This window comes from Triticum urartu, chromosome 1, assembly GCF_003073215.2.
Source record: "Triticum urartu cultivar G1812 chromosome 1, Tu2.1, whole genome shotgun sequence".
NCBI lineage: Eukaryota > Viridiplantae > Streptophyta > Magnoliopsida > Poales > Poaceae > Triticum > Triticum urartu.
Genome location: NC_053022.1, coordinates 56,705,036 through 56,716,947, shown reverse-complemented (window position 1 = coordinate 56,716,947; position 11,912 = coordinate 56,705,036). Strand labels below are relative to the sequence as shown.

At 43.7% G+C, this 11,912-nt stretch overlaps 1 protein-coding gene across 1 annotated transcript; it reads right to left on the bottom strand.

Annotated features, from left to right (window-relative positions):
* Positions 1–6,200: 6,200 nt before the first annotated feature.
* Positions 6,201–8,631, bottom strand: LOC125555782 (endoglucanase 14-like). Its single transcript, XM_048718657.1, has 5 exons — positions 8,323–8,631; positions 7,774–8,199; positions 7,257–7,343; positions 7,015–7,167; positions 6,201–6,925 (listed from the first exon to the last, which is right to left on the bottom strand). The coding sequence occupies exons 1-5, from the start codon at positions 8,494–8,496 to the stop codon at positions 6,320–6,322; spliced, it is 1,446 nt and encodes a 481-aa protein (XP_048574614.1). The 5' UTR covers positions 8,497–8,631; the 3' UTR covers positions 6,201–6,319.
* Between the last annotated feature and the right edge of the window lie 3,281 nt (positions 8,632–11,912).

Here is an 11,912-nt window from a genome sequence, read left to right as displayed (position 1 = left end):
TGTTGGCAATGAAAGTATACCGCTCAAAATATTATTCATATCTATTTCAAAACCGAGCTCTGGCACCTCTACAAATCCCTGCTTCCCTCTGCGAAGGGCCTATCTATTTACTTTTATGTTGAGTCATCATCCTCTTATTAAAAAGCACCAGTTGGAGAGCAACTTTGTCATTTGCATCCATTACTGTTAGTTTACATTGAGTATGACTGTGACTGGATCTCTTTTACCATGAATTATAATGTCTAGTCAGTCCTTGATCTTTAAAGGTGCTCTGCATTTATGTTTTGCGGTCTCAGAAAGGGCTAGAGAGATACCATCTTGTCATATCATATCATGATTATTTTGATAAAGTGTTGTCATCCGAAATTTGTTATTATTGCTCGCTAGCTGATTATGCCATTGATATGAATAAACATGAGACCTAAGTGTTATTGTGAATATGGTTAGTTCATAATCTTTGCTGAAAATCTGAATGCTGGCTTTACATATTTACAACAACAAGAGCAAACAGAGTTTGTAAAAGTTTTTCTTTATCACTTTCAGTTTATCAACTAAATTGCTTGAGGACAAGCAAAGGTTTAAGCTTGGGGAGTTGATACGTCTCCATCGTATCTACTTTTCCAAACACTTTTGCCCTTGTTTTGGACTCCAACTTGCACGATATGAATGGAACTAACCCGGACTGACGCTGTTTTCAGCAGAATTGCTATGGTGTTATTTTTGTGCAGAAATAAAAGTTCTCAGAATGACCTGAAAATCAACGGAGATTATTTTTGGAATATATAAAAAAGACTGGAAGAAAGATCCACGTCAGGTGGCCCACACCCTGTCCACGAGGGTGGGGGCGCGCTCTAACCCCCTAGGGGCGCCACACTGCCTCGTGGGCCCCCTGACGCTCCACCGACCTCAACCTTGACTCCATATATTCACTTTCGGGGAGAAACAAATCAGAGAGAATGATTCATTGTGTTTTATGATACGGAGCCGCCGCCAAGCCCTAAACTCTCTCGGGAGGGCTGATCTGGAGTCCGTTCGGGGCTCCGGAGAGGGGAATCCGTCGCCATCGTCATCATCAACCTTCCTCCATCGCCGATTTCATGATGCTCACCGCCGTGTGTGAGTAATTCCGTCGTAGGCTTGCTGGACGGTGATGGGTTGGATGAGATTTATCATGTAATTGAGTTAGTTTTGTTAGGGTTTGATCCCTAGTATCCACTATGTTCTGAGACTGATGTTGCTATGACTTTGCTATGCTTAATGCTTGTCACTAGGGCCCGAGTGCCATGATTTTAGATCTGAACCTATTATATTTTCATCAATATATGAGAGTTCTTGATCCTATTCTGCAAGTCTATAGTCACCTATTATGTGTTATGATCCGTTAACCCCGAAGTGACAATAATCAGGATACTTACCGGTGATGACCGTAGTTTGAGGAGTTCATGTATTCACTATGTGTTAATGCTTTGGTATGGTACTCTATTAAAAGGAGGCTTTAATATCCCTTAGTTTCCAATAGGACCCTGCAGCCACGGGAGGGTTGGACAAAACATGTCATGCAAGTTCTTTTCCATAAGCACGTATGACTATATTCGGAATACATGCCTACATTACATTGATGAACTGGAGCTAGTTCCGTGTCACCCTAGGTTATGACTGTTAAATGATTGATCGCATCCGACATAATTCTCCATCACCGATCCAATGCCTACAAGCTTTTCCTATATTATTCTTCGCTTATTTACTTTTCCGTTGCTACTGTTATAATCACTACAAAACCCAAAATAATTACTTTTGCTACTGTTACCTTTTGCCACCGTTACCACTACTATCATATTACTTTGCTACTAAACACTTTGCTGCAGATATTAAGTTTCCAGGTGTGGTTGAATTGACAACTCAGCTGCTAATACTTGAGAACATTCTTTGGCTCCCCTTGTGTCGAATCAATAAATTTGGGTTGAATACTCTACCCTCGAAAACTGTTGTGATCCCCTATATTTGTGGGTTATCAGAGATATAATTCCAGAAAAACATCTAGATTTTGTTGGGTTACAAGAAACTATTAAGAATGACTTTTCCAAAAAATGAATTACATAACCTTTCTGGGGGAAACAAATTTCTCTAGGAATGGATTGCCCCTAGAGGTAAATCTGGGGGGGTGGTTGGTAGGGATTAATAGTGATTGCTTTGATTTGATTCAAGTTGAAAAAGGGACATACTTTGTTAGACTACTTCTGTTTGATAAAAAAGCTAAATTCAATTAGAATTTAGTTACAGTTTATGGTGATGCCCAAAAAGATGGAAAAGAAGCTTTTCTTGCAGAGCTTTCTAGAATTTACCAGGACAATCCTCAGCCCTGTGTGATTGGAGGAGATTTCAACTTAATTAGAAATAGTTCTAAAATTAATAAACTAGGGGGACTGACCACTTCAGTTTTGTTTTTAATGCCATCATAGAACATGCTGGCCTTAGAGATTTGCCTTTGAATGGTCGAAAATATACTTGGGCTAATAATTCGCCAGAACCCACATTTGAGAAGTTAGATAGAGTATTAATTTGTCCTGACTGGGAAGATAAATATCCTTTGGCTATCGTTAATGCTCTAGAGAGAGAGAGATCTCAGATCATATCTTGTTGGATACTGGGGATCATAACCTACAAAGGCTATTCTTAGATTTGAGAATGTCTGGTTGTTGATGGATGGATTTAAAGAATTTGTTGAAAAGAATTAGGGGATCAATTGTACAGGATCCAGATTAGATAGATGGCAGAAAAGATTAAGAAATATCAGACAAAAAATTAAGGGATGGATTTTGAATACCAATGTTTTTTACAGAAAAAGGAAAAAGGAGCTCTTGGATATGTTGGATAAAATTGATAAAAATGCTAAACTTTGGGCCCTTTGTGCACATGAAGAGAGCTACAGAGAGATCTAAGAAAAGAATTAAAAGATCTTCTTAAATTAGAAGAAATCAAATTGCTACAAAGATACAAGGACAAAGAGATTAAAGAAGGTGATTCCAACACCATATATTACCATGCCAAGGTGAATGGGAGAAGGAGAAAGAATAGAATCTTGGCTCTGGAACAGGAAGGGGAAGTGATTGAAGGGGGGAAAAGCTCATGGAATATATTACTGGACACTATAAAAAACTTTTTTGACAAGCAGATATTTCTAATATTGATCTCAATATTCATGCTCCTGAAGGGATTTCCTCTCAGGAGCAAGAGATCCCACTTAAACCTTTCACTATGGAAGAAATCTAAGATGTGGTGCTCTCTATGAAGAAAAACAAAAGCCCTGGCCCTGATGGCTTTGCAATAGGTTTTTACCAACATGTCTAGGAAATGGTTAAAATGGACTTGAAGGCTATACTGGATGACTTTCATAGTGGCAAAATAGACTTAGCCAGACTCAATTATGGGATCATTACTTTGGTCCCTAAAACTAAAGATACTAAACAAATTCAGAAGTTTAGGCCAATTTTCCATCTGAATGTTGGCTTCAAAATCATCACTAAAGTCTTAATGAACATACTTAGTAGGGTGGTTAATCCCATTATCTCTCCCATTCAAACAGCCTTTGTGAAAGGGAGATATATCATGGAAGGAGTGGTTATTCTCCATGAAGCATTAAATTCTATACACACTAAGAAACAAAGTGTTATGTTGTTCAAAGTGGATTTTGAAAAAGCAAATGATAAAATCAAGTGGCCTTTTGTGCATAAAATGCTAAAACTCAAAAACTTCTCGGACAGGTGGTGTGATTGGATTATGCACACCATGAGAGGGGGTCAGGTGGGAGTTAAAGTCAATGACAGTGTGGGCCCTTTTCTAAAATCATAAAGGTCTTAGGCAAGGAGACTCTTTGTCTCCTCTGCTTCTTGACTTAACTGTTGACGCTTTAGCCATCATTTTGGACAAAGCTAGAACAGAAGGGTATATAAAAGGAGTGCTTGCTGATTTCCATGAAAATGGTGTGAATATGTTACAATATGCAGATGATACCATATTCCTATTACAAGATGATGAGGAATCTACCAGAAATCTTAAATTCATCTTGACTGCTTTTGAACAAATGTCATGACTGACATTTAATTTCCACAAAAGTGAAATTTATCTGTTGGGGGAAGCTAAAAACAAAATTGAAAAGTACAAAGAAATCTTTACATGTGCTTTGGGGGGGGGGGGGGGGGGGGATGCCTCTGAAATATCTTGGATTACCTATTTCTCATAAAAGAATTAGAAATAACATGTGGAAAAATATGACTGAGAAAATTGAGAAAAGATGTGCCTACTGGCAAGACGGATTGCTTAATATAGCTGGCAGAGTTACTCTAGTGCAGCCTTGTCTTACAAATATTCTTATTTATATGATGTCCTTCTTTCTTCTTCCAGCTGGAGTGAAGAAAAAAGTGGACTTGTACAGAGCAAGGATGTTGCGGTGGGCTGAAGAAGATAAAAAGAAATACCACTTAGTTAAATGTAAGACTTGTTGTCTACCAAAACAGCAAGGGGGATTGGGGGTTACAAACTTGGAATTATTCAATATTGCTTTAGTTGCTAAATGGTTGTGGAAACTAGAAGACGATGAGGGATTATGGCAACATATCATTAGAGGAAAATACATCAAAGACAAATGTCTGTCTGGAGTGGGGCACAAGAATGGACCCTCCTAATTCTGGTCTAGTCTCATCAAAATTAAAAAATACTTCTACCCACATATAAAAAAGAAACTAGGAGATGGAAAAAACAATAGGTTCCGGGAAGACTGGTGGGTGAGAAACAAACCTTTGAAAGATGCGTATTCTTCACTATATTTTATTAGTAATGATTATGGCATCTCTGTTAGAGAAGCCATTGATAAAGGATGGGGACTCTTTTATTTTTAGAAGATCTCTGTTTGGTGATACTGATCTTTTATGGAAGAGCCTAAGAGAAAGATGTGAAGAGGTTCTCATGTATGGAGGGAGGGATAGACCTATGTGGATGCTTACTGCAGCTAGAAAATTTACTGTTAAATCCTTATACCTTCATCTTATCAAGACTGATGTGGGTTTTCCACGGGAATTCTTATGGAAACGTACCAGCAAAAATTAAATTTTTCCTGTGCCTGCTGAATAAAAAAAAGTATTCTGACAAGAGACAATTTACTGAAAAGGGGGTGGAAGAGTGATAAACATTGTGTTTTGTGTGGGAAAGATGGGACTATTGATCATCTATTCTTCTCCTATTCGGTTGCTAGACTAGTATGGAATTTAGTTGGGCATGCTTTTGATCTAAAACAAATTCCGGCCAATTTAAAAGATTGTTTTGGTAGTTGGCTTAGTAGATTTCAGAAAAATGATAAGAGACTAGTTCTGACTGGCACTTTAGCCCTACTTTGGGCGATCTGGATTTGCAGAAATGATATTATCTTTGATAGAAAAAAGATTAATGACCCAATGTGCATCATTAAAATGATGTGCAGCTGGATCACAGACTGGGCTATTTTGCAGAAAAAGGACCCAGAAGAAAAAATGTTGATGCTGGGAGCAAGACTCATAGAGCAGGTGGCAAGTGAAATTTACAGGGCTGCTCAAGGATGGCGCTTTTGTGTGAAGCGTCTGGTGCAGTGATGGTGATGAATGACGATGGAGGACGCCTGGTTCCGCCTAGTCGTTGGTTTATGTGTTAGATGGCTGTCTTTTGGATGTAATAGCTTAAGGCTTCCTGTCTAACTGTGGCCGCTGTTAGATCGTAGCTTTATGTTTGTGTTGGAACTCGGTCCTTAGAATGCACTCGTTATGCTGGTTTCTTTAATGGAAATCGGAAGGGAAATCCTCTTTCACTCAAAAAAAGTTCAAGCAGCTGCTCAAAACTAAGCTGAGTGTAAACCCTCATGTCAAAGAGATCCGTGGGGCCGGTCTCATCATTGGCATCGAGCTCGACATACCAGCTGGTCCTTTAGTGGATGCGTGCTTGGATGCTGGTGTCTTTTTGCTAACGTCCGGGAAAGGCAATGTGGTGAGGCTTATGCCTGCGCTCATCGTGTCGGAGAAGGAGCTGGAGCAAGCTGCAGAGGTGATAAGGGAATGTCTACCTGCTCTTGAAGCCTCTACCCCTTAGTGTAAACAAGAACTCTTGCCAATATGATGAGATCTACATGTTGAAGTTTCTTACAAATTTGGAAGGGAATGAAATGTCAAGTTGGACTATGGTGATGTTGAAGTTCTTTTCAAAGTCTGGAAGGAAACAATGCCTGTGTTGTTGTCGGTATAAGAAAATTACAAGGATGGCATTGACATTGCACATCTCTTGACTGAAAACAGGAACATCAGTTATGCAGAAGCCTAGCAATAACTCCGAGGATGGGCGCGACAGTGTAGGTCGATGGCTCGCCTTGCTGGTAATTTCCCCGAGAATCGTCGTAATGGTCGTTGTTGTCAGGCCCTCCGACGATGGCGCCGTCAATCACATTCAAGTTGGGCGCAGACCTGTGGAAGTACTCGGCTCCCTTGCCGCAGGAGATCTTCCCCGGGTATTTCCTAATGGATGGCAGCGACGCGCCGCGGTGGTGCGGCTGCAACGGGTACCTCTTTCCAACCCCAACCATGTAGCTCATCTTCATTGGGTTCTTGCCAAGGATGTAGTCCACCTGTGACCGTGCGAACGAGACGAGCTGCGCCGGCGGTAGCCTCACGCCGCCGCACTGCAGGGAAGCCTTCGCCGCCGCCAGGTGGTCGGCGTGCGTGATGAGGACGAACATCGCCGTCGTGACGTCCTGCAGGTTAGACCAGGGCTGCAGGTAGAGCATGCCGCCCGGGGTGAGCCGCCCGCTGCGGCCGTCACCGTGCTGAAGGACGTTGAAGAGGAAGCTCTCCACGTTGCTCCTCATCTCGGCGTGGCGGCCGTTGTTGGGCAGCTTCCCTTGGAGGATGAGCTGCAGTATGGCCGGCATAGTCATCAGTTACTGAAGCTAAAAATTGTTGTGGCTTCATCAGACCTACTAAGATCACCTGGTACATTTACCTTGGCGACCAGTGCCTGGGCTCCGACGAACTTGTCGTCCCAGCCCAACGACTGCCGCACCCCGCCGACGTTGTTGGCGCCCGCGATGTAGGCCTTGTACTCCTGGTGGCCGGTGGCGATGTAGAGCCAGACAGCTGCCCACAGCAGCTCGTCCTGTTCCAAACAAGTTTCAGTATTTGCTTTACAATACTGCTATTTTTTCTGTTCATTATTGTGACATTAATTAGTGATGTGCTTCCTACCTCGTCGCGGCTGCTACTGTAGAAACTTCTGGCCGATGGAATACTGTTCTGGTAGAGGCCACGGTGGTTCTTGGCGAACTGAAACAACTGCAGAAGCAAGTGATTGACGAAATTAGCTGATACAGTTTTTGTCTGTCTGTGTGCACAAATACAAGTCCACCTTCAGTTTCCTAGCAATAATTAATTCATTTGACATTCATTTTTAGCTACTATATGACCACGGCTTTATGAAATGGTTTGCTGAATAAATTCCCTCACATTATTTTCAAATTGATTGTAGCCACAAAAACCGTCCAATTTGTGCTGTGCATGTATATAACTGCGCGATGAAAATGGCAGGTTAATATGTGCGCCGCTCTATTTTCTTATCTAGTACTCGTACTATTACACCAATGGTTTTTTTACCATCCATTGTGTAATCTGTGTGCTGTGCATGCAATGCAATATGCATACGTGTGCCAAAACTCAAAACATGCAGCAGTCTCTCTGAATATAATAAGCAAGTAAAAATATGCACATGTTTTGCGTGCTTCAGAAGCGTCAACGCATACCGGGGGTCGCCGTGCGGCCCCGTGAACGCGACGGAGGCAGCGGCCAGCGCCAGCGCTGCCGCCGTCTCGGCAGCGACGTCGGAGCCTGGGTGGGTGGCGTTCACCATGTGGGCCCTCCGGGGTGTGTCCATGTCCTCCGGCCGCTCCCAGCACGCAGGGTCTGAGTTGCCGTCGCCGACATTCACGTAGAGCACATCGGGGTGGGCGTACGCCTTGGCCAGGTAGTCGGCGCCCCACCGCACTGCCTGGAGCGTGTGGCCCAGCTCCCCCGCCGCGGCCAGCCGGTCACGGTGCTCCACCACGCTCCACAAGAGCATCGTCACCGTAAACGCCATGGGGAACCCGAACTTGACGTTGTCCCCGGAGTCATAGTAGCCGCCGGTGAGATCCACCTGCACATCGATGGATCAAGCATGTCAGCATCATGCACGAACCAAACACATACTAAATCAGCGACGAGTAATATGAAACGGAGGGAGTAGTAATACAGATGCATGCATCGCCGACGTGCTTACCCCGTGGTCGGCGCCGTCCTTGAGGGCCGAGTCGCCGCGCCATTGGACGCGCTGAGTCGGCGGCAGCCTACCGGAGCGCTGCGCCTCGAAGTAGAGCAGCGACTTGGTGAGCGCGGTGGCGTAGTCCGGCTGGGCGGCTTGGCGGCTTGGCACGCCGTGGTTGCCAAAAACCATACCACGGCGGCAACGAGCAGCACCCTAGCCCTTGCTGTTGGGTCTAACCCTAGCTAGCTCTCTAGAGACGGAGGTAGAAGAAGAAGTGAGCACACAGAGATTTTGTGGCGACGAACGCCTCGCTGCCAAACAATGATTTTTTCCAGCTCGAACTGTTACAACTGACTCGATATACAACCGTATTTGTAGCTAACCCGAACGTAGCGCCCACGCACGCCGCGGTCACCCCACGTACGCTTCCTGGCGATCCGGTCATCCAACGTGAGCTGCCCACTCCTCCGCTTGACCTGGATGCCATCACGCGCCCGCCGTTGTTACATAACGGAGCTAGCTACAAACCTGGCTTGACTCTAATCTATCCTCGAACGTGGCCAAACCAACGTCCGGACTCGATCTAGACCTTGACGCAAACACAAGCACGTACTCGTGCACCTACACGCCCCATGCATGCGCGCGCACGCACACACGATACACACGTACGCCCATACGTACACCTTGCCACGGCCACGACACGGCAACGGACCAGCGACTGGCTCGATCATCGCGCACATACGCACATGATCACCACCCATACCGTGGCTTATTCCAACACTTGCCACCATCTTCGTCGTCCCTCGGCGTTCACTAGCTAGTTTCTCTACAACAAAAACTACCGGCTAGTTTCTTGTTAGGTCCTATCGTTGTATTGTACCACTGCCTTATGTGTGCAGTAGAGTGATCAGCGAGTATGCTCCTCCCGTCGACGGGACGAGTGTATTTATAGGCGCAAGTAAGGAGGTGGGGTGAGAGGAACAAGGTTTCAATCCACTATTGATTGGTGAAACAAATCCATCAGAAATGCACGCATTGATATCCTAGAATAATTACGCGCCATGCATGAACGAGTATTAATTTGTTTTGACGATGTGAGGAGATTTTGCGACCTTCAGAAACCGGGTGCCAAATGTAAACCTTATCCTCCTCGTATCTGAACTTATTTGGCGGAATTAACTTCATTGGAGAAGGTCGATATTTCCTACAGCCAGTTCATATATTTTTTGGATACGCTGCAGATCATGCATTTATGGGTGCATATGAATCTATTTTGGGAATAAAAGGACTATATTGATTACTCTGAGATTTTTATACTATCTTTGGAGATCGAAGAGTTAACATACAAGATGGATAATGAATACCCCGCAAAAAAAGATGGATAATGAAAAGCGTCTCACTGCACTGCGCCTGAGTGACTTGATCTTCTCGAGTGAGAGAACAGATGGATATGTGGGAATCACGGGCTGAGCTCTTTAGCTTCTTGCACAAAATGAGATGGGTTTTTACGACTCCAATAGCCAATCGATTAGCAGTAGTTTCTGGGCCTCATAGAAGGTGTTTGCTTCAATTGGCAACTTTTCTGTTAGTTTTAGAAAACAAGATATCAATCCATGAGATAACACCCTTAGCTTCCATCAAACAAGCAACACTGCAATACAATTTAAAAGCCTATTTAGAACATGCGCAATGTGAGGGCCGTCTAAGAAGAAAATAATTACTCTTTATAGTAGATCAGACCCTTTTCGCAAAAAAGAAGCCTGTTTAGAACATCAGCAATGTGAGGGCTGTCTAAGAAGAAAATATTTACATTCTTACCTTTTTTTGAGAGAATGACATTTTTGCCATTAGTCGGTCCTCACTCTTCTCTTTTGCTCTTTTATCATGATTTCGTCATTTCAAAGCCGTTTGACCATCACATCTATCCTTTTCAAATGGCATATCACATAATTGAACTTAACACTGTATTGAACAACAACTCATAGTTCCAATGGCATACCATAAAATTGAACTCAACACTTAACTTAATCATATACCAGTTCATAGTTAATACGAGTCGATCGATTTGAACCTTCAAATCCAAAATACAACCCTAAATAGTTTGACGTACACATAATTAAACTTCACTAATTATACATCGCCGTAACAGGAGGGAGCACTACTAGGAAAAGGCCTACTAATGGCGCACCTAATTTGGCCATTAATGGCGCATTAGTGGTGCGCCATTAGTAGCACGCCATTAGTATATTTTACTAATGGCGCACCACTGGTGCGCTATTAGTATCTGGTATTAGTATATATAACAGTGCGCCATTAGTATGCCTCCCAGGGGGCCATGTATACCCAGGTGCTTTGGCATACTAATGGCGAACGACAGCAAGATGCGCCATTAGTAACTTCGGCATACTAATGGCGCACTGTTTAATGATGCGCCATTAGTATCCTTTGGCATACTAATGGCGCACTATGATGTGATGCGCCATTAGTATGAATATTAGGTTTTTTTTATTTTTTAATTTTCTGTTTTTGCATAGGTTACAAAATGTATAATTGGACAAAATATAGACAGCACACATCAACAACAGATTCATCAGATACAATAGAAGATTAGTCTCTGAATACAATTCATCATTTTAGTCTCCGAATACAATTCATCATATTAGTCTCCGAATTGAAAAGACCGAATAAAGATAGAACATTATATTACAAGTCTCGAGACCGCGAGTTTGTCTTCACATTACAAGTCGATATCGATCATCTAAACTACCATCACATAGAAGAGAGCTGCGGTCATCACGATGAGCATCATCACGATGAAACTCGTCTTCATCTGGTTCCTCCAACGCTCCCTCCCCTCTCCCGCTAGATAGCGGGCGTATCTAGATTCGGCCTCGGCGCTAGTGGCGTACCCTTTGTAACTGTTACCGCTGAATCGGTGAACCTGTCTCCGACACTCCTCCCAGTCGTCGTAGACTCCGGGAACCTTACCCTTGTACACGACATACCACGGCATCGCTATGCAGTAGCCAAACGAAACGTTAGTACCAATTCACAGACAATACATAAGCAATATATAAGTATGCAAACAGAACGATCGGAAGAGAAAAGCAAGACATTAATAGCATCGATTACATCTTAAGTTGAACGACTCTCGAAACCAAAGAGACATACTACAAGTTCATTAAAGTTTAATTACAACATGAGCCAATCGATGTTTCAGAACTAGACACAACATCACTGCTTTCGACTCGACTCAAGGGACCGGAGCGTGGATGAAGCCGCCATCTATCGTGGGAGTCATGAAACAACGGGCGTTGTCAGCCTGCATTTGTAGGATTGTGTCGATGTCACTGTTGGACGGTTGATTTCTGAGGTAGAACTGCCCCGAGGTACGAAGGACATCTTGATGGATGATTTCCGCAAACTCCGACTGGATGCGAAAGAATTCTTGTCTGATGTCCGCGTCCTGGATTGCCGACACGCTCGCGGCCCAATCTTTGAGTCTACTCGGTAGCAGAAGTTGATGATGGTCCCGTACGGTCGCCCGCATGTGATGGATGGAGTAGTAGGCACCCTTCTGACTGCCAGGCGGCTGCTTGACGCAG